Source organism: Akebia trifoliata, chromosome 3 (genome assembly GCF_017979445.1).
Source record: "Akebia trifoliata isolate Shusen 1 chromosome 3, ASM1797944v1, whole genome shotgun sequence".
Lineage (NCBI taxonomy): Eukaryota > Viridiplantae > Streptophyta > Magnoliopsida > Ranunculales > Lardizabalaceae > Akebia > Akebia trifoliata.
Window position 1 is genome coordinate 54,687,160 of NC_141377.1, and position 24,292 is coordinate 54,711,451.

At 33.8% G+C, this 24,292-nt stretch overlaps 1 protein-coding gene across 2 annotated transcripts; it reads right to left on the reverse strand.

The window, feature by feature from the left end:
• Positions 1-9,806: 9,806 nt before the first annotated feature.
• LOC147408051 (SKP1-like protein 1B) lies at positions 9,807-22,506 on the reverse strand. Of its 2 annotated transcripts, XR_015176948.1 has the most exons (3): positions 22,057-22,506; positions 18,260-18,438; positions 9,991-10,132 (listed from the first exon to the last, which is right to left on the reverse strand). XR_015176948.1 is itself a non-coding variant. In XM_086436902.1 (2 exons), the coding sequence occupies exons 1-2, from the start codon at positions 22,327-22,329 to the stop codon at positions 9,959-9,961; spliced, it is 447 nt and encodes a 148-aa protein (XP_086293028.1). In that variant the 5' UTR covers positions 22,330-22,468; the 3' UTR covers positions 9,807-9,958. The 2 variants fall into 2 exon arrangements, 1 of the variants encoding a protein (XP_086293028.1); XM_086436902.1 differs by lacking the exon at positions 18,260-18,438 and having other exon boundaries at positions 9,807-10,132; positions 22,057-22,468.
• Positions 22,507-24,292: the final 1,786 nt, after the last annotated feature.

The window sequence follows — 24,292 nt, forward strand, 5'->3', positions numbered from 1 at the left end:
AGCTCGCTTCAAATTTCGATGTAACCCTTCTTCATTACTAGACACGTGGCATTTTCTTGTTTATTTCACCTTACATTTCCTAAAATTTAAAACTTCCTCTCTGATCTGCCACGTGGAATTCAATGGAGAGGGTTGCTCCAAAAGTTTGGAGCGGGCTACTAACTTCAAAGTTTTTTCCCAGTCCAACAGCCGCTTGGCATTTTGCTCACGGAAGCATATGCTCTGTGAGATTTTTTGTTTTGGCTTTGCTCACAATCCTCCAGCATGGGATCAAAATTATATGAGCTTTAATACAAATAAATAAATAATAATTATTTTTTACCGTTTAATTTTATCTTTAAATTTAGGGTAATAATCCATTTTTAACACTTTAGATGAAGCTCAAAAACCAATATATATATTTTTAATATGGATATTTTCATGCAACCTAGAAGACTGTGTTGTTGATTGTCAATCTGATAATCAATGTGGGCCCAATGATCCTTTTTAAGATTTGAAATCTTAAAAAAATAAAAAATTGTGAGCAAAAGACGTGTGGGTAAGAGAGAAATTTTCCCTCTATGTTGATATCATTCCGCATGTCAAACTCCATAAGGTGATCTAATTACCTTGTGAAATTCAAAAACATGATCTAGTCGAATGGGGTTGTAGAGAATAAAATTATATGAACTTTAAAAAAAAATAAACATTTTTTATCATTAAATTTCTTGTTAAATTTGGATGTTCAATAGCCGTCCATTTTTGACACCTTAGATGAAGTAAGAAAAATAATTTTTTTTTTTGTTGAATATGAATATTTTCATGCAATGTAGAAGGCTGTGTTGTTGAATTGTCATTGTGATAATCAATGTGGGCCCAATGACCCTTTTTTAGATTTGAAATCTTAAAAAATAAATCTACAAGCAAATGACATGTGAGAGAGAGAGAGAGAGAGAAACTTTTCTCTATTGTTGATGTCATTCCACATGTCAACTCTTGTTGGGTTGTGAGCAAAAACCTCCGGTCCTCTATAGCACATGGTTCTTGTAGCACTCTATAGCATAGATCCAACCACTGAAAGAGTGCCACATCAACTATACACTTAGATCTCACAATTAAAATATAAGGTGTACAATAGCCGTTCATTTTCAAAGACATGGATATAGAGTCAAAAAACTGTTTTTAGATTATTATTTTTTAAATCAAATCTAAATCATGATTACAAAGATGAAAAAGAACAATTTATATCCTAACCCTAACATCTCATTATAAAGAGTGAATTTGATTCGAATTTCAATGAAACCAAGAAGTAGCTTGAATTTGTTGTTTTCATTTAAAAGTTCTTTTTGATACGAAATGCTTTGTTGGACATTCAAGGGACCACTAATCTTATTCAAATGAATGTTAAGTTAATGTTAGAATTAATGAGATTAATTATAATGAATGTTAGGTCCCCATGGTACATTTTTAGAGGAATTGTATCAAACTTTTTATACTAATGACAATAGCAAAGCTTTGTTAACATTTTTAGAGGAATTTTTACTTTACTAAAATTTTTATGGTGATTTAGACATTCCCCTACGTTTTATTGAATATTAGAGATACCCCCTATGTTTTGAAATTGATGACATGCATCCCTTGACCTCACTCTTCTGCATAGACTAGGGAGTAAAGACTCAAATGCTCTCATGAGTTAAATCCCAGATTTTTTTTTTCTTCAAAAAACCAGTCATCTACAACTTTTTTATATAAAAAAGTTAAGCCTCATCCTTTGTTTAAAGTTATATTCTATATTTTTGTTGAGATATATAAAGTTTATGTAAATTTTGTATATAAAATCAGGTTTGACCCAATCCGATTTGTTAATAGATCGAATCTAGATCTTACTTGTGAGACTTGCTAAAACCTAGATCCTATTCGATCCTTTTTTGATTGGTACCAAATCGACCTTGATCTGATCCATTGAAAGCCCTAGTTGGCGGTCGCATAGTTTCTATGTTTTTTAAAACCGTTCGAGACTAAGATGACTTGCTTGAGTCATCTCGATTTTCTTTGGAAACGTGTGAGAATTTTTATGTCAATCATAATTCATATTGACTTGTCTGAGATTTGATGTCTCATTTGATATTTTGAAATATTGGTTGAATTAATAAAATTTGGTAGAGTCAATCAGATTTTAGTTTGCTCTTTTTTTAAAAAATAATGACTTTTAATAATTTAAATATTTATTATATAAATAGGAATATGCTCTATACAACAACAACAATAAAACGTTGAACAATTACAAATCAAACCCTAACACTAACTTATACGACGATAGTGTTACTCAAAAGCAAGAAAAAGAAGGCTTCTGTATTCCTCGCTTCAATTTTACGCGAAGTGATGCACAGTCGAGTGATTTTTTTTTTTTTGTGCTCACAACCCAACGAGTCTGACTTTGAAGCTTCCAGCTCTCGCTTTAAATTTCGAAGAAACCCTCTACATTACCAGACACGTGGCATTTTCTTGTTTATTTCACCTTACATTTTCAAATTTTAAAAACCTCTTTATATATAGGGTGGGGTTCCGTAGACACATAAAACTACTCATAAAGCTACAACGTTTTTGTCTTATATGATTAAAAAGGTTCGGAATGGACTGATTTTTTGTGAGGATGATCTTTATGATGAGGGTATCATCATTGCAAAAAATTCATTCCATTCCAAAACTTCTAACCCCATCAAAAGTGATTTACAAAAATTGGACGGTCTAAAATTTTTCAACTTGTAAACATGGGGCTAGAAGTTTCATAATAGATTGATTTTTGGCAAGGATGATCTCCTCACCATAGAGATCATCCTCACAAAAAATCAGCCCATTCCAAACATTTTTGCCCATATAAGACAAAACATGTGTGTAGCTTTATGAGTAGCTTTATGTGTATACGGATCCTAATCCTTATATATATATACCACGTGTAATTCAATGGAAAGGGGTTGCTCCAAAAGTTTGAAGCAGGCTACCGACTTCAAAGTTTTTTTCCAGACCAATAGACACTTGACATTTTTGCTCACGGAAGCAGTTCCTATGTAAGATTTTTTTTCTTGCTCACAGCCCAATAGCCGTTTTAAATATGGCGCTAATGATATCAGCAATTAGAAAGAAGGTTTCTCTTTCCTACCAACAGTGGAAAATAGAAAATTATCTGATCTGATCTGATCCAATGGCCCCACGACCATTTTTATGATTTGAAATCTTAAAAAATAAATCTGTGGGCAAAGGATGTATGGGCAAGAGAGAAATTTTCCTTTCATTTCTGATGTCATTCCACATGTCAAACTCCACCAGGTGATCTGATCACCTTGTGACATTCAAAAACATGATGCGATGCAATGGAGTTGTAGAGAACAAAATTATATGAATTTTATAAAAAAGATAATTATTTTTAGCCATTGGATTTTATTTTTAAATTTGGATACCCAATAACCATCAATTTTTGACACCTTAGATGAAGTGAGAAAAATAATTTTTTTTTTTTAATATGAATATTTTCCTGCAATCTAGAAGGTTATGTTGTTGGATTGTCAATGTGATAATCAATGTGGGCCCAACGGCCCTTTTTTAGATTTGAAATCTTAAAAAATAAATCTATGGGAAGAGGACGCATGGGCAAGAGAGAGGAACTTTCTCTCTATTGCTGATGTCATTCCACATGTCAACTCTTGTTGGGTTGTGAGAAAAAAATCACTTATTCCTCTAAAGCACATGGTTCATGTTGCACAAATCCTACGATTGAAAGAGTGTCACATCAACCATACACTTAGATCTCACACATAAATATATAGGGTGTTTAGTAGCTGATCATTTTCAAAGACATGGATCTAGAGTCAATAAACTATTTTTTGATTATCATTTTTTAAATCATATCTAAATCATGAACACAAAGACGAACAAAGAACAAATTGAATCCTACCCCTAACATCTCATTATAAAGAGTGAATTTGATTCAAGTTTCGATGAAGAAGCTTGAATTTGCTATTTTCATTTTAAAATTTTTTGGATGGGAAATGCTTTGTGGGACATTCAATGGCCCAATAATCTTATTCAAAGGGATGTTAAGTTAATGTTAGAATTAATGAGATTAAGTATAATGCATGTTAGGTCCCCATGATACACTTTTAAAGAATTGTGTCCAATTTTTTATACTAATGACAATAGCAAAGTATATTTTACTTTACTAAATTTTTTAGGGTGATTTAGAAATTCCCCCTACATCTTGTTGAATATTAGAGATACCTCCTCTATTTTGAAATTGATGACATGCATCTATTACCTCAGTCTTCTACATAGACTAGGGAGTAAAGACTCAAATGCCCTCATCTTCAATCTCTAGTCAAAATCTCAGAATTTTTTTTCTTCTTCCAAAACCTAGTCATCTACAACCTTTTTATATAAAATCTTTAACCCTCATCATCTGTTTTAAGTTACATTCTATATTTTTGTTGAGATATATAAAGTTTATGTAGATTTTGCGTATAAAATCAGGTTTGGCCTGATTCGATTTGTTAATAGATCGAATCTAGATCTTACTTTTGAGACGCACTAAAACCTAGATCCTATTCGATCCTTTTTTGATTGGTACCAAATCGACCTTGATCCAATCCATTGAAAGCCCTAGTTGGCGGTCACATAGTTTCTATGTTTTTTCAAATCGTTCGAGGTGAAGATGACTTGCTTGAGTCATTTTGATTTCCTTTGGAAACGTGCGAGAATTTTTATGTCAATTGTAATGTCTGAGATTTCATGTCTTGTTTAATATTTTGAACTATTGGTTGAATTAATAAAATTTGGTAGAGTCAATCAGGTTTTAGTTTGTTCTTTCTTTTAAAAATAATGATTTTTTAATAATTTAAATATTTATTATATAAATAGGAATATGCTCTTGTCATCATCAATGTTTTAGAAATAAGATTGGATCGATTTGTCAACATGTTGTACTAGTCTTGGACGAGTTGAGTCAAGGATAAAAAATCCAATTAAAAATAATGATTGACCTGGCCAATTCAACCAGTTTGATCGGTCATCCAACTAACCCAACCAGGTTGTGAAAAGGTCTGTCCTAAAGTCTTCTTTATGAACACAACCCTCCATGTTTTGATTAATGTTTGAAATATAAGAAAATTATTTAAATGACCCTCACGAAGGGATTTTTTTCTAAATAGTCCCTAAGTTTTGGATGGTCTCTTTGTAATCTATTTAAAAACTTTTCTTTTCTTAGCAGTCACTAAACCTCATCCTCACAAGTCTTACAATTGAATGCCCTAATCATTCGAACTCATCATTTTCATCTCAAAAAATTGGATTATTGGCATCTCAATTCATTTTTGGAGACTCCATTTCGTCGGAAAGGATTTAAGGAAGAAGTCATTTTCAAGGTTTTTTTTCAAATATTTTGAAGATGTATGTAAACTACTAGGGATTTTTTTTTTTCACTTTTTTTTCTTAATTTTTAGATAAAGATCCATTAAGAATGATTCTTTTGGATTGAAATCATCTAAACAAATCGTTATCTCAAGTTTTGAGTCGATCTTTCCATTATTTTAGTTGAAAACTCAAAATTGAAAATGGGTGGGTTTTACTTGTGTCGAGTTTGACAGTAAATAAAAAGTGGTGAACTCAATAGTAAATAGTAATGAGTTCGGCAATAAAAATTGTGAACTCGACTGTAAATAATAAGTGTTGAGTTCGATAATAAATAAAAGTGGTGAACTCGACAGTAAATAGTGGTGAGTTCGACTGTAAAAATTGTGAACTATTTACAATAAATAAAAAAATGATGAACTCAACAATAAATAAAAAAACGGTGAATTCGCCAATAATGAGACACCATTTAGAAAAGAAAAGTTTACCAAATGTCCTGCCAAACTACCATCAAATACTTACGGACTATTTAGAAAGAAGTCCCTCCATGAGGGTCCTTTAAGTAATTTTTCCTTGAAATATACCTATTTTTTGAAATTAATGACAAGTCCCCGCAATCCAAGGGCTTCTCCTAAAAAACTAGTGGAAAGTGATTTAAACATTTTCGTTTCAACTTATAACTAAGATTGGCAATGGGTTGGGTGTGGGTCAGATGAAGTATATGCCATATCTGACTCTATATCTGAATATCCATATTCAATTTTTTTACTTGATTATGTTAAGAATATTCGTATCAAAATATTTATCCAACTTTTTAAAGGATATCCATATTTGACTCATACTCGAATCCCAAGCAAATATTCTAGTCCGATATATATCTCATTGTCAGGACAATGGAGGAACATTAATTTCAGGGTTATATATAGGCCTTATTAAGAATTATCCATTTCAAACTTGGATAAAGGGGTGTTCAGATTGGATATGACACGTATCCATATACGGCCCTAAAAAATTGGATAAAATAATGACTGATAATTTTACCCGAACTATTAATCAAAAAAAAAAAAAAAAAACATATCCATACTTGAATAGCTCGGATTGGATGAGTCAAGTAAGTGAATATTATCCGACCCATTGCCAAACCTACTTAAAATAAAATAAATAAATAAACCTTGGATTTTTTTCCCCAAATTAGTCATTTTGAAGTTCTTCAACCTCTATGATAGCTTATATGTAAACTATTAAACATCATCTCCAGTCCATCATTTTCAAGTTTCAACCTCACCTCAATCCCTTGTAGAAAACACCTGATTTTTCTAAGGTTTTTTTACATCTGTAAGACTGTAACAAAAAAAACTTTGATTTTTCTTTCCAAAGCTAACCTCTATAGTAAGTTGTTTTTAAACTACTGAACATCATCTTCAAACCATTATTTTCAACCTCACCTTAATCCCCTTAGAAAACCCTTAATTTTTGAATTTTTTACTAACCCATAAAAGCTAGATTTTTCTTCCCAAAATAAGTCATTTTTGAGCTCTTCAACCTCTGCGATAAGTCATTTTTAAACTGTTGAACCTCGACTTCAATCCATCATTTTCAAGTTTAAACCTAGCCTTAATCCCTTCTAGAAAACCATTGATTTTTTCAAGGTTTTCTACAACTGTAACAAAAGAAAAACCCTTGAACTTTCATGCCAAAACAAGTCATTTTAAAGCACTTTGATCTCTATAGTAAATTATTTTTGAACTATTGAACCTCATCTTCAATCCATTGTTTTCATCCTCACTTCAATTCCTTGTAGAAAAACCTTTGATTTTTCCATTAAAAGGTTCTATCTTTTATACTCCGAAAACCCTATTTTGTTTGTTAGGTTTGGAGGTTGAAGAAGTAAATGGAATCTTAAGGTTGAAAAGAATGATAAAAATCATTTTTAAACTTGTTAAAAGAATCTTACGATCTATGAATAGTTTAATTTTTTTTTTTTACTCAAGACTCTAGAGGTTGAAGATGTTTGCTTTTGGGAATCATTCTCAATCTTTCATTGTTGGGTCTGACGGATTCAAATCAACCTGACCAATCAAATGGGTCATTAACTAGTTTGGGATTTTAAAACATTGTTCACCATAGCAGCTAAGATAAGATTTGGTAATTATTTGACGAGGGTTCAATTTGGTTAACTCAAGAATATTTTGTGAAAATGTGGGGAAACTTTTGGGAAATATACAAATGATATTTTTGGATTTCTTACCTAAACCCACCATTTTTTATTTCTCTGAAAAACCTATATTTCTATTGTGATTTGAATATTGAAAATAAAAATCTTATTATCAAAGCTCTTCGAAATAATTTATTTATTTTTTAAAAATTGTCAATCACAACAATTTATAATCATTGATCTTGACAGTTGTAAAAGGTTGGTCTCAATTATTTGAATTGTCCGTCCCAGCAATTTGAATAAAAAATATCAATGAAACGGGGGTGCAAGGGCAATAAGAAAGAAAATGTTTACTAACAAGACTATCTCAAGTTAGAAAAATTAGGGAGATTTTAAAAAGAAATCCCTACATCAAGTTTCATTAACTAATTTTCCCTATTTTACATTTTGTTGCATGTTTAGTGCTTTGTTATAATCTGAATTAATGCATGCACCTCTTCAATAATTCCATATCTTTATTACTATTATAATGTGAGAAGGGAAGAATAAGAAGAAGAAGTAGTGGTTAAACACCAAAATTTGGATCTCTCAAATGCCCCCACTTCTAAATTTGAACTTAATATAATCAGGGTCATTTTGGTCAAAAAAAAAAAAAAATTACAATCCCATGGTCTTATGATCAAATTGGACAGTTTACAAAATTACAAAATTATCCTTTGAATCTTTAATAACCTTTAATTAATATTTTAGTTTACAAATAAGAGCGTGACATGTGCCTCTTTTTATCTATATATCTATATAATAAACACAACAACTATCTTCCCCCAATATCTATCCCTTACTAAGAGCGATTCAACAACTATGTAAATTCTCTTTTACAGTTAATTCAAAAGTCAAGGATGGTTTTCGCATTTCCGGGTTAAAGATATTTGAAGTCTTTGGAGAGGATTCTACTGTCTGAAAATTTGTAGGCTTAGTCCTTAGGAGTTTATACGAATTAGAGGAGTGGCCGAGAATGCAATAGGCAATGCCATTTTTAAGATTCCTAAGTGTGTTCAAATGTCAAAAATTGAAAGCACTCACTTTCGACTTCATCAGTACCCTCCTTTAAAATGTTTGCGTGTGTTTGTTTTTCTGTTGGGACATTTCTAGCCTTGAGTTGAGGCTCTTCATGAAACAGACGGTAGGGATCGATTTTGTTTTCCTAAACAGCCCAACCGTCGGTTTGACTTTGATGGAGAGCCTCCTCTACCATGGGTTGGGTGAAGTTGAGCTCTCATCCTAACTTGTGTTTTGGCTCATTTTACAAGCCTCATCAGGAAGAACCACATGCATCTCACATTGCTAATATGCTCCTGACAAGTTGTAAACCAGTTATTAAGCTCGGTGACAAAGTTCACATAGTCTACGTTCTAGATCTGGACTTCATTCATGTAACCCACATGAAAGTTATAATTAATTCTATGTTTGGAAAAATGCAATAATGTAATTTTTATAAGAACTGATATTGCCACACGAAATATTGTTAAGGCCACACCTATTGTATGCAATTCTTTGTTTACTCGTTAGCAAAAGTTGGTGTGGCAATAGCAGCTCTCTATATTCATGTATAGCAATGTAACACAATGTTGGGTTTTCAATTACATATATATATTTTAATAGGTTTAAAATTAGGAAGGGTTCAAAAGCCGTTTCAACGTTTGGGCCATTTCCCAAGTATAGATCGACTGTAAACCCATTTATTGGTGGCAGTTTGGAACGCTTTAGAGCCGTTCCAAAAGTGCAAAATTTAACATTTCCAAAAGAAGTGATTGGGTACAAAAGTACCCGATCTGAGACCACACATTTTCTCATAAAATGACTCCACCTCAATTGATATTTGAGGTGTTATGATATAAAAAAAAATGTCCGATTAAATAAGAAGACCATTGTTGAAATTTAAAACCCTTCAACTTTTCTAAATGCAAATAAGAAAAAGAATGATAGAAGAAGGAGAAAATGGATAAAGAAGAAGGTGAGATGGCCAGGATTTCATTCGGTAGAATAGATATAGAAGACGGTGGGTGTAGTTATATGATAAGGGTATATGTGTAATTTCCTTTAAGAAACTCACTTAAGTCGGCACCGAAAGCGCATATGGTGGGTGCCAATAGCATGACTCAGATCACAATGATTGATATGATCATTCAACCTAATGCAACAATTTCATAATAAAAAACAAAGAATTTAGCGAAAATGCATGGTGAAGAAGAGATGTTCATCAACACTATCATGGTCTAAACAGATTTTCATTGATGATAACAGCAACTAATGATGTTAACACCTCAACTAACAACGAAGACACAGTAACACTAACGGGGTAAAACACAACAACTTTTTTATTTGTGAATAAGGGGTGCCTTGTTCATTAGTCTTGCCTGAACTTCACTCAAAAGCCCATCGGTTCTCCCTCCTAATCTCCTCCTCTTCCTCAGGGGTGAGATCGCTTTCTATGTTGAAGAACTTGCGAATCTCCTCTGGCTTCTTCCCCTTGATCATATCAGCCACAGCCTCGCAAGTCAGATCTAACAAGCTTTTGATGTTCAGGAAATTTGAAGCCTGAAAAAAAAAGGTGTCACCAGAGACGATAAGATTTCAAGATAGAGGTGTGCAGCAAATGTAAGCTAAAACAAGAATGACAATCACATTATTTAGTCATGTCTGCGTAGCAATGCATCATAAAAAATAGCCCACCAATTCACAAATGTGAAATACACAACAGATCCAATTAAGCTGTCCAAGAGATCACTTAAAAACAACCGAACATCAGATTCCACTATCTCGGGAATTATTCGGATAATTGCTTACTATGGTCAGGTAGTATCCTCAAGGTAAACTGGGATGAACAAGCCTTGTCCCCCCCCCCCCACACCCAAGTAGAGGGATCTGGGAAGGAAGCGAGTAAGGTGGTGGGATAATCTACTACCCATTACCCGGATACACATATATAGCACCGGTGGTGGGACTCCTTGCCTATGTTGCTGTGACTTATCTGCCACAAAGCTACCCGAATTGGATATAAGGGCAATGGATAAACCCATCTTGATTAGTTTTCCTGATGTGAAATTGGTGATAGATGGATCAACCATGAAATGTGTATGGATTGATTTGCAAGGTTAACCAGAATCCAGTAATTTAATAACGGGTCACGTGTGTTCCACTATCCGACGGGCATTTCTCTATTGTGGTTGGGTCCACTGCACCCATTTCTCCTCGGCCAAGTTGTAAAGGGCGTGGCAAAGGTGAGAAAGACAAACAGAATGTTTGGAAAATAGTGGGTCTGGTGCTGGGTGGGCTTTAGGTGTTGGTTCTGTTGGGTTTCTTGTTCTTTTGAGTGCAGAGATGTAAGCACAGGAAGAAGATGCAGCAGATGGAGGCCATGGCAGAGAGAGGTGGGGGTGAAACCCTGCAAATGGCCTCGAGAGTGAATATGTTCTTAGTTTTTTTCATTTGTACAAGCCACTTACCATTCATATTCTGTTTTTTTCCAAAGCAGAGTTGCAAGAAAGGAAATAAAAATTATATCAATATTTATAAAACAAAATCAGAAACAATAATCATTTAAACCAGCATCTTTAATCCTAAGTCTACTTATTAATTGTTGCTTGAATATGTTTATTCTTCAATTAATGTCTTAAATAGATAAATTCCATCCATTGTAGATTTCTTGTTGACATCCATTCCAATTAAACATCATTTTACACAATCAATTTACTTTTCTAACAAGTGTCTGATTACAAAATTAAAGTCAAGGGGTAAAACAACTTCTGAATTTCCAATACAATCCATTTATATTTGAAAGATATCAAAATCTATTAAAAAAGCTAGTTAAATAATTTACTAAACATGTAGAAATAAGAATTTATCAAAAAAAAGAAAGGCAACCATAAATACATGTCATCAAAATTCCCTTTTCTAAGATTAACTTGGGACATTATTCAGAGCTTGGACTGACCACCTCTACTATTCTGATGCCATCTTTGCTATTCTCAACTTCCATATAATTTGCATCCTTGTCAAAGTCTAATAAGATTGTTATCATCTACTCGCAGTTTGTATGTGGTGGTAGAAAGTACAATGAAATTCAGAAAAAAAATCCTATATACATACATACGTACATACATGCATACATACATATATATGCATGGGTAGAGGGACCATGTAGAGCTTGGACCAAGGTCCACAATTGGGCCACCTGGACTGCCCCAATGGTCCAAATGACAACTCAGCCCTCTTTTTGTGGTCTAGATAGGGTACGAAAACCATGAAATTGTCATTCTGTATGTGTGAATGGGTATCGGAATCACAACCTAATGAGGTCAACAAGGTTCTCAATGTTTATTAGTGGAAATAAAGAGTGCCAAATAAGTAGGCATTAAAACAAAATACAATTGCCTGCAAGTTAAAGCACAATTTAAGACAAAAGCTGAAGAAGGAAAAGGGTGATTTGGGTTGGGAATTGGTTCAATATAAACAAAAGTACCATGATTACCACTGCCTATTCAACACATTCCAAATGCTCAAGAACTTATCCAGATATTATTAGATAGGGAATGCAACCAATTATTAACGTATGCACAGATGAATATCAGTGGTATCATTTGGTTTGATCATTCATTCAACTGGCTATGGATAGAAAGTGTATTCTACAATGGTGACCTTATTGAGGATTTAATAATTTCTTGTAAATTATGTGCTAGTGCATTTTCCAAAAATATGTTAGGTTGAATTGTTGCGTAATCAAATGTCTCCTTCCCCTCAAACACATCCACTCACGTTGTCTTCCAGTGTTATTGGTGCAAAGAATAAACTGCATAATTATTGAAGTCTTTCATTCCCTTCATTTCATAATTCATCAGCAATGAACGAATGCATTAATTATGCAAATTCAAGGCACATTTGCTTCTACATGACTAAAAAGAAAACATTTACTAATGCACAGAAATATCTACTACATCACAAATTCACAAATTATAGGAAAAAATGTACATTTCATTTTAGATTGTTTACTAATAGAACAATAGAATCAATTTGGGAGTTAATAGTGATATTACTATACCAACTCATGTACAAGACTTTTTAATTCTTTCATCAATTGGTTTCTAGAGATCTTCTGCAGCTTCCAAAACCATCTTCTAGCTTAGAGTGATTTCTAAGGTTTCCTATATAGCCATTGTGCCCTCTTCTCTGATTCAATTCCAAATAAATTATTTCCCTCATGTCTCATTCGAATCAAAGATAGTATTAAAACCTTCACAAGTTGATGAATGGCAAAAGGCTAGCCAGATCATCAAGGGTTTTTCTTGCTTTATAGCACTATTTCTAGCTTTAACCTTGAACGTAATGGATTGTCTTTGAACTTCTCCCACAATTAAGGTCATATTCATGCACCTATCGCCCAATATTGAACATTCATGACTTTGGGTACCCTTCCTTCTCCGACTCGCTACATTTGATTATATTAGGAGTGGTGAAAAGGTATGCTTTGTTCTGATCCATATTGACACATGCACCTCTGATAGTTGCATATCTACCATATGAAAATGTATTAACCATATCCTACCTACACTTGTTTAACACCCCCACCCTTAACTAGGTAATAATATTCTCTGATTTGGGTTTCCTCTCATGGCTTTAAAACGTATTGTTACAAGGCAAGGGAGTAGGAAAACCAATAGCCTAGAATCTCGAATGTTCCAGGATCAATGTGGGACTAACTTCACTCCCCTTCTTATTATTCCACTCCGCAACCACGGGCTTAGCCACATGTGCCCGATCTATCACAGGTCCAACCAGCAGAGCATTGGCGAGGGTGTGACTACACTCCCCACCCAATAGAAGAGCCGTCCTCGACTTTGATACCATTTGAAATGCCTCCATCCTTGACCAAGTAACAATATTGCCAGCTTTGGATTTTCCCTCACGGTTTTAAAACGTGTTGTTAAAAGATATGGGAGTTGGATTACCTATTGCCTAGAATCTCGAACATACCAAGGTCGATGTGGGACTAACTTCATCCCTCTCCTATCTATTAATGTCCGCAACCACGAGCCTAGCTACACCTGCCCCATCTACCATGGGTCCAACCAGTAAAGCACCGGCGAAGGTGTGACAGCACTCCCCACCTAACAAGAGAGACGTCCTCGGTTCCGATACCAATTGTAACGCGCCCACCCTTAACCAAGTAACAATATTATTCGTTTTGGGTTCTCCCTCATGACTTTAAAACACATTATTACAAGATAAGGGAGTTGCACTACCTATAACCCAAGATCTCGAACGTTCCTTGGTCAATGTAGAACTAACTTCACCCCTCCCAACTATTCCACCCTGGAATCACGAGTCTAGTCAGTAACACATCAACAAGTGTGTGACATCTACTTGGACGAGCTAAACCCAAATCTGTTGGGTTAATCCCGACCTTGGGTAAAGACATAGTTAACTTGGGGTTCAGCCTTAGGCTTAGGCAAAAAAATGTCCAAATACAAATCAAGTGGTTCTGGCTCAAGCACCAGGTTGCCTAAATCCGAATGGTTAATGTGTGTTTATTTGTAATTAAATAATATTTTTTTTGTTATCAATGCTTTGTTTATGTAATTCTAAATTGCTAGACAATGATTATATTACAACTTTAAACATTGGTCATGTCAGAAATTGCAATTGATTAGAACTTACAATTAACTGTAAACATAGGTGGTTACTTTTATTAATGATCATCATCTAATTTGCTTGTAATTTCTTGTATATAAACTTTAAAACACATTTTTTAATTAAAAAAATTGCAAATTTTATATTATTTTATATATCACTTATTTTTATTATTATATAATGAGAGAAGAGAAAGAAAACTGGTTCGACAATCCTGCTATCCCTATAAAGTATACATAAGTTAGTTTATTCATTGTCTCAAATCGCCTAGCTTACCTTTGAAAGCGATATTATAGTAAAATTACAAAAAAATAGTATTGAAACATACCTTGAAGCGTAAAATGTCCGAGACAGTGATTTGAACGATGATATAGATTCCATGAAAGATTGATTACAATTAACATCAAATGCCACAAACAACGATCGTAAATAAAGAAATATGGGATGGAGAGAGAAGTCTTCATCTAGAAAGGAATAAAAGCCCTAACCATATACTGAGTCTTGCTAGAGTGGTGAGATTTATATAGGAAAGCTCATTATTAAATTTCTTAATATTATGAGGTAGCACAACTCTAATAATTAATGCCAAAAGATTTTGTAAAATCTTTCTTTATTGAGAACTTTCTTAGTTTGTTCATAACATACGTTGAACCAAATATATCTTATTAATAAGTTGCCTTTTTTTGCTTCTTACTACATATAGGAGATTTTTCGATTCTCCCACTCTCCTCAAGGATCTGTATTGTTAAAGATGATTTGACCCTCGAATTGTGTGTTGACTTTCCACTTTCTCCGATCTTCTTCTCTGACTGGACTTTGTCTTTCCGGTCGTCTTCTAGCTTATTAATAAGTTAACTTTGTAAAAAAAGGTAGCATAATTTGAACCAAATATATCTTATTAATAAGTTACCTTTTTTTTTCTTATTACTACAGAGCCTTCAAAGATTTTAACATGCATACATCAAATAAAAAATTGATCGCCCTTAGAAGATTGAAAATATATGTAGCTTTAATGCTATAGGGTTTAGGTAAGATTTTATTTTTCAAATCCTCTCTATTAATAACTTTTTGTTTTGTTTGTATTTTAAAACCAAACATGCATCGTTACTGCACATTTCCTTGGAAGATTGTACAAAACTAGTAGGTGGCATACGCAAAGACACATTCTCACACAAGTTAGGATTTATGAATGATTAAATCTTTTGTGAATTACTTAAAATAAAAAAAGTTTTACAAAAAAAATCATTTACGATTTAATATATTGTAAGGGTTTTTTTATTTACAATATTAATTTTAGTAAATTAACTAACTTATTTATACTTTATAAGGATGGTGGGATTGTTGAACAATTTTTCTTTGCCTTCTCTCATTATATAATAATAAAGATAAGTGGTATATAAAAGAATATAAAATTTGCAATTCTTTGACATAAAAAATGTGTTTCAAAGTTTAAATACAAGAAATTATAAGTAAATTAGATGGTGATAATTAATAAAAGCAACCACCTATGTTTAAAGTTAATCAGAAGTTTTAATTAATCACAATTTCTAACATAACAAACATTTAAAATTGCAACATAATCATTGTCTCGCAATGTAGAATTACATAACAAAGCATTAATAACAAAGCAATTGATTATTTAATTAAAATAAGCATAGATTAGTTTTAAATTATAACCATATTATATTCTGATTTTGGCAAATCAAGCAATCTGATGCCTAAGCCAGAAGTTCTTGATTTTTATTTGGACAATTTTTTTTCCCGAGTCCAAGATTGAATGCAAGTTAACTATCTCCTGACCTAAGGTCAAGTTTAACCCTAAAGTTTCGGGTTAGGCCCGCCTAATTTTCATGTTGGTACACCCTTGTCGGTGCGTTACTGGCTAGACTCGTAGTTGCAAGAATAGTAGGAAGTGGGGTGAAGGTAATCCCACATTGACCAAGGAACATTCAAGATTCTTAACTATAGTTAGTCCAACTCCCTTATCTTGTAACAACGCGTTTTAAAGTCATTAGGGAAAAATCAAAAGCGGACAATAATATTACTTGATTAAGGGTTGAGGCGCTACAAAGGGCATATCAAAGGCACATTCTTATAAAAGTTAGGATTTATACTAATTAAATCTTTTGTGAATTATTATTATTATTTTTTAATTTACAACTGAAATGAATGATGCCAAAGAATATGCGAGAACTACATTAACCAGTCTGAGGAGATATACCTTAGAAATGTCTACCACTCTACTTTGTCCTATTTTTAATTTTTAATTTTTAATTAGTATTATTTGGTAAAAATTCCCCATTTATTATTACATTGTCATCAATGATAAAACTCGGAACCTAGATTTAGAAATCAAAGAAGATGAACCCCTTTTATGTCAAATCAAATGAGATTATTGTCATTGATATAATATATTAAAATAATGAATTAATCAAATTTACAATCAAAATTAACAATGATTCATGTAGACAATAAATGAATAGACCGGCCATGTGTCTTTTTTCTCTCTTTGACTTTAATTGGGTGCTTCCAAATTTTATTGTCTCTTTTCCAAAGTTGGGATCAATCTTGCTTCTTTGGGAGGAAGAAGATTTTGTGAAGATTCCTTCCATTTGTCGTGTGCTGGGAGAATTGTTTTTGAGGAACAAGAGAGACTTCCAAGAAGTGGAGGCTTCAACTCGAGAGTTCATCTTAAGTATGTTTGGGTTGTTATTCTTTTGAAGAATACTTTTTTGGGAGTTTAAAGGTGTATTTTTTTTAGAGTTTGTCTTTAGGCAGTTTTTTTCTTCTTTCTTTTTTTCTTTGTTTCCTAGGTTAGCGTCCTTACTGCTTGTTGTACGTTCTTTCCTTCTTTTTTTAAATAAAATTATTCTTAAAAAAAAGAAAAGATATTTGAGATAGCTTATTGTTGGTAGGTAGAATCATATTTTTTGAAACTCGTCGTGTTGATTCAAAGCTCGGCCAATTTGACCTTAATTTGATTTCTAGTTGGCACGAAAACAAAACTCCATGGAATTAACTCATTGAGCCAACATTACAAATCATTAAGTCAATTCATCAACTTGGCCGAGTCTACTCGAATATGTATGAGTTGGGTTAAAAACTCTACTAAGCACTTGACTTTTTTTTTTCTTATCGTTGTTATCCCCACCCTTTGGGTGAGATTAGTCCCACGGTCACATGCACCGCCACCACAGAAAGTCTTATGTCCAACTAGTTGACTCGAGGGTCAACCGGACCTTAGAGGATGGCCCCAAGGAATTCATAGCTTCGTGGTGTTTCAAACATTTGACCTACCCTTCGTGAGGAGCTTATACAGGCTCGGCTTGCCACTAGGCCAACCCCTTGGGGTTATTGAGTACTAGGCTATACTTTAATTTTCATGGAGGAAAATAACAAATATTATTATTTATTTAAAATTTGAAGATCTAAAATTAAATATTTATGAATTTAATTTATGTTTAGGTAATTTAGATGTACACCTACACATGTTGGTCATGATTTGAGATGCCATGTTTTCAAGTTGATGACATGCCTGCTTAACCTAAGCATTTATTGTTACTATATTATCTAGCATTAATGAGGAATTAACCAATTGGACCGATCCAACTCTACTTGGCTCAAGTTGAGTATTTAAAGACCGAGGTTGGGTTGGGCACAGGTTGGTGTTTGTCAAGCTTATGTTGGGCTTAGATTGATCTCAACCCACCTGAGATAAAGCCTTAATCATACCAAGTCCAACATGAGGATCAAAATGGTTTGTACGATCATTCAACCTAATGCAAGAATTCAAAAGAAAAAACAAACAATTTAGGAAAATGCCATGTGAAGTTCATTGATAATTAACAGCAATTAATGATGCTAACACTACAACTAACAACAAAGACACAACAATCACAATAGTGGGGTAAAACACAGAACACATGCAGTAGCAAAAGGAGGACCGCTCAATAGAAAGAGAGTGAGAATCACAATGTCCCACCAACAACTAACCAACCATTATTTATAAATAAGGAGTGCCATGTTCATTAGTCTTACATGGACTTCACTCAAAGGCCCACCAACTCTCTCCGGATCTCCTCCCGTTCCTATGGAGTGAAATCCTTTTTTATGGTGAAAAACTTGCGCATCTCCTCCACCGTCTTCCCCTTGATCATGTTAGCCACAGTCTGACAAGTTAGATCTTGCAAGCTCTTGATGTTCAAGAAATGTGCAGCCTGAAAAAGCATGGTACCACCAAGGACTAACATTTCATGTAGATTATCACAACTAAGGTGCAACAAACGTAGGCTAACAAAAAATGACTATCATAGATCATTTGAGAGTAGGGAAGTGCAAAACAAATAAAGGATCACTCTCCCTCTCTCAGATGGCTTTTAAAAGTAAACTAATATCAAATTCCACAAGGATTCAAATTCATAGACTAACTGGGTGGGACTATTTTTTATTTTTTTTGGTAACTAAATATTGATAGGAGGACAAGAAGTCCTCATGGAAAGATCAAGAAAGAAACAAAGCGACTACTCTCTAAAAACATTTTCCCATATAAACAAGAAGTCTTCAAAAAACCCACATTTCCCCATCTTCTCCTGGAGTTAGTACACTCATTAGCAATCAAGACTCCATCCAAAATTTGCCAATCTTTGATGAAGGCCATTGTTCCTAGCTCATAATCTTTGGAATGACCATTTTCAATCTCAAAGCAAGGATCTTTGCTAAGATCTTATAAACAAAAGTTACTAAATTGATAGGCCTGAAATCTCTCAACTCCCCCACGCCCTCTTTCTTAGGAATCAACATTTTGAATGTGGTATTAGACCCATGATCCAAAAAGACATTCCTCATAAAAGTCTTTAATGGCCAACAACAGATCCTCCTTTACCACGTCCCAACACACCTTGTAGAAAGCCATCATAAAACAATCGGGATTAGGCGTCGTATCATTGCACATACTATCAATTGCTTGGAAAACCTAGTCTTCTCCAAAGAGACTTTCTAACCACTCTTTGTCACTCAAAGTGATAAGCTCAAAAACCAGTTTATCCAACAAAGGCCTCTTTTCACAATCCTCCGAGTAAATGTTTTGGTAGAAATTTACATCGGAGTCTCTAATGCCCTTTTCATCCTCCAACATTCTATTCAACCTAAATTTCCCCAGTGAAATTCCTCCTTTTGTGGGAATTAGCCACATGGTGAAAAAACGAGGTGTTATTAGTATCTCCTTCCTTTAACCACCTCACATTCGAATTTTGTTTCCAACTAATTTATTCTAGCAAAACCACTTTCTAGATCTCAACTTTAAAATTGAGGCAATTAATTCTTTTCTTCATTAAACACTCCCAACTCCTTTCTATCCAGCACATAAATTTTCTCCAACATGGCTTTTGTCCTAACCTATATTCTTCCAAAGCACTTGTGATTCCACACTTTCAACTTCTCCTTCAACTCCTTCAACAACTTCCTAAAAATCGCCCTCGGTCTACCTAAATGCGCAAAGCTACCCCACCAGAAGCTTACCAACTCAAGGAAGCCTTCATGCATCAACCACATATTGTCAAAACGAAAAGAAGACTAACGTCTAAAGTCAATCCCAGCCTGTAGTAAAATACAAGAGTGATCTGACACAGGCCTTAGGAATGCTGACTGGTAAATAGAACCAAATAAATCTTCCTTGGTAATACTCCCAAGGAACCTATCTTGCCTAAACAAAGTTGGTGTAGCCTGATTATTAGACCAAGTAAAATGACCTCCTCACAAAGGTAAGTCCACCAACTCATTTATTCACAAAATCAGCAAACTTCCTCATACTAGAAACATAGATACGACCCCCTAATTTCTCGTGAGCAAAACAAATGCTAATGAAATCACCTCCCACACACCAGGGCCTATCCCAAGAGGTCACCATATCCTCCAATTCACCCAAAAAATGATCACGTTCCCACGCTTTTGTTGGGCCATAAACTCTAAATAAAACCCAAGTCTCACTCGCCTCAACACAATTACACAAGAAAAAACCAAGAAGGCCCCAGTCAAGTAATCACTAACATTCACAAATTTGGTATCCCATATCAATGATCCCTCTCGCAAAGCCAATCGTTGGAAGAGCCAACCAACTCACCATGTCCCCCCCCCCCCCCCCTTCCCCTTCCCCTTCCCAACACACACATCAGAGATAATTGAGTCATAAATCATCAACTCCAGCTTCGATCCTTGAAACAACACAATATGAGAACTTTGGTACTTAACAACTTGCTTTACTTATGCCCTTTTGTGCCTATTGCCCAAACCCCTAACAATCCAAGACAGAATCTTAACTAACATTATAAAATGATTGACCCTTAACTCTTCTCCTAATTCAACCTGATTTCAGAGGGAATTCATTAACATCTTTTTCTAGAATTTCCACCTCCTTTGAACGCTTCCCTCTCCCTCTTCTTCGCTCTGAAACATCATCATCCTGCCCTTCAAAAGCATGATTTGGGGTAAAGGTTCCTAGCCCCCTCTAGCATTGATCCAACACAAGACTGCCACTCAACTCTGCACAAATTTACTTAAGGGTTCCTCCAACATTCACATAGTTTGCCTCAAAGAAACCACTGATCCTCATATTTTCTTCTTTTCGAAAGAACATTCCAAACTCCTTATTCCCCAACACAAACTTAACCATAATCTCTGCTCCGCTGAATTTATTAGATCTTGCCAATCCCACAGCCACCTCGGCTAACAACTTCCTCCTAGTCCATCTCACATCTTCATACTGAACTCCCCCTCCTCTTGGAGACCTCTCCAAATCACTCTGATTCACTTATTTGTATTGAGCCATCACAAGCCCCTGATTCTCAAAAAAAGAAGCCTCCCTGTCTTTGCAATCCAGGTTCCACATAGCCGAAAACCCCACACTATGTCCAGAAGAAAAAGACAAAACCCCAACTCTCTCCAAGAAAGTTTGCCTCTCTAGCACACCTTTTAACTTTCAGCGGGGACCCTGGATTAGGAAAACAAAGCAACAAAACCACAAACATACGGGAGAAACTCATCTTGAGACATGCAAGTTTTGGTTCAAGCAAAAGCACTCGAAAGACCAAGGCAGAGGACATGAAAGAAATTTGCGACAAAAAGGGAAGAAACAAAAGAAAAAGACCACCAACATTTCCTGGCACCCAATAAAGGATTTAGAAGAGTTAACAAACCTCAAGCAAAGTCAAAGAGATCGTGAGGAAGAACCAAAGACAGAACTCATTGTTGCAGTTTTAGCTTGAAGAGCTCATGCCACTTGTGTCAATGCCAAAATTTCAATGACCGCAGACAATGTCGCTTCAAGTGTAATTTGTCTGATACCGTGATGACTCGGTTGAATCATCTCGATCTCGTTAATATACACTGTGTCTCAAAAACCACATCATCTCGCAAGATAAACGAGATGTCTTGGACGATATTTTGAAAATCTTGCCCAAGTCAGTAAACCTCGGCCAAGTGAACCGGGATTTTGATTAAAATAATTTAAAAAATTAAATATTCATTATATAAATAAAATATGATTTTACAACTAAACATCTTCTAATCTACCTTGTTTTATTATAAAATTATAATCATTTTAATTTAAATATATGTAAAACAATCATTATAAATCGAGTCAAATGGTTTGTCTCGTCCATGGACGACATGAGATGTCAAACCGAGTTTTGAAACCATGAATGAAGAGAAGAACTAGACGATTAATATGAAATAATTTAGGCAATCAAACATATCTTACTTAAACCAGCGGAAAAAAGATTTAAAAAAAAAAACCCTAAAAATCAAAGAACTATAGAGAAATCAGAGCAAAAAAAGATTACCATTATAAGATCGAACACTGTGGACTGATCGACCTTGACAAACTCAGCATCCCAGCTCTTGAGTTCCTCATCAGTAATAGGGTTCTCAATGTGTTTCTTACAGTACTCCAACACCTTGGCCAGGATTGTGCCCGTCACATTCGGCAACTGGATCACACTTTCCGCGAAATCCTCCTCAAGCATGTCCTTGATGGTCTGGGATTCGAAAGCTACGGCCTCATCGATTTCGAAGGTCTCTCCATCTGAGCTCTTCAAAGTAACTTTCTTCGACATGATCGCAGATACACAAAGATGAACAAGAATAGATTGAATCCTAACCTTAACCCAAACTTCTCCCTGTAAAATCTCATTACAAGCCAGCGAATTTGATGCGAGTTTCGATGAAACCAAGAAGTAGCTTGAATTTGCTGTTTTCATTTAAATTTTGTTTTTGATACGAAATGCTTTGTGGGACATTCAATGGACCCACTAATCCTATTCAAATGAATGTTAAGTTAATGTTAGAATTAATCAGATTATTTATAATGAATATTAGGTCCCCATGATACATTTTTAGAGGAGTTGTATCAAACTTGTTATACTAATGACAATAGCAAAGTATATTTTACGTTAATAAATTTAAAAAAATAAAATTACTTAAAGACCCTGGCGGAGGGATTTTATTCTAATTAATCCCTGAATTTTGGACAGTAGCTTGGTAGTTCATTTAATAAACTTTTTATTTCTTAATGATCCCTTAACCTCTTCTCTACTTATACTATTTTTGAAATACCCAAATTATCCTCTTTTCCATCCAAAATTCTATCTTCTTACATGTGAAAATCTTATTTTGTTTGTTAGGTTTGGAGGTTGAAGAAGTAAATAGAATCTTAAGGTTGAAGAGAATAATAAAAATCCTTTCAAAGCTTAAAGTAGATAATATCTTATTGTTGATGAGTGGTATAAAAAATTTTACTCAAGTGGTTGAAGATGTTTGGTTTTGGGAACTAACCTTATAATCATTCTCAATGTTTCATTTTTGGGTCAGACCGATTCAAACCAACCTAACCAATCAAATGAGTCATTGATTGGTCTAGGGTTTTAAAACATTGTTCACCATAGCAACCAAGGTCAAATTTGGTATGTGTTATCAAATTCGTGGGTTCACTCAATTCGAATTTGAGTTAATGGTTCGTGGTTTGTCAATTGAAAAACGAACCTGATTCGTAGGGGTAGACAGAGATGAGGGCATTTGCAGGTTGAAATGATGAACGGAGTAAAAAAGATAAAGGTATTTAGTAATTTTTCATCAGATTATTAATAAAGACCAAGGTCAAAACAAAAATGTCCAAATAAAAATCAAAGGATTCTGGTTTAGGCATCAGGTTGTCTAATTTGTCATAATCAGAATATAATATGGTAAATATTTAAAATTAATGTGTTCTTATTTTAATTATATAATCAATTATTTTGTTTTTACTATTTTGTTTATGTAATTCTATATTGTCAAACAATGATTATATTGCAATTTTAAATGTTTGTTATGTTAGAAATTACGATTAATTATAAATATAGATAATTACTTTTGTTAATAATCATCATTTAATTTACTTATAATTTCTTGTATTTAAACTTTGAAACACATTTTTATGACAAAGAATTAAAAAATTTATGTTATTATATAATGAGAAAATACAAAGAAAAGAGATTCAACAATCCCATCATCCTTATAAAATATAAATAAGTTAGTTAATTCACTAACATAACAAAAACATATTTTTATTACATTATATTTAAAATGACCTTAATTAATATTGTAAAAAAAATAAAAAATCCCTTACAATATATTAAACTGTAAATGATTTTTTTTGTAAAAGTTTTTTCTTTTAAAAATAATTCACAAAAGATTTAATCATGCATAAATCCTGACTTTTGTGAGAATGTGTCTTCGTATATGCCACCTACTACTTTTGTACAATCTTCCAAGGAAATGTGAGTTTGGTTCAATGTATCTTTCAAAATACAAACAAAACAAAAAGTTATTAATAAAGAGGTTTTGAAAAATAAAATCTTACCTAAACCTTATAGCATTAATGCTACATTTATCTTACCTAAAATCTTTGAAGGTTATGTGTAGAAATGAGCTAAAAAAAGGTAACTTATTAAAAAAATATGTTTGGTTCAACGTACGTTATGAACAAAATAAGAAAGTTGTCAATAAAAAAAGATTTGATAAGTTATAAAATCTTACTAAAAT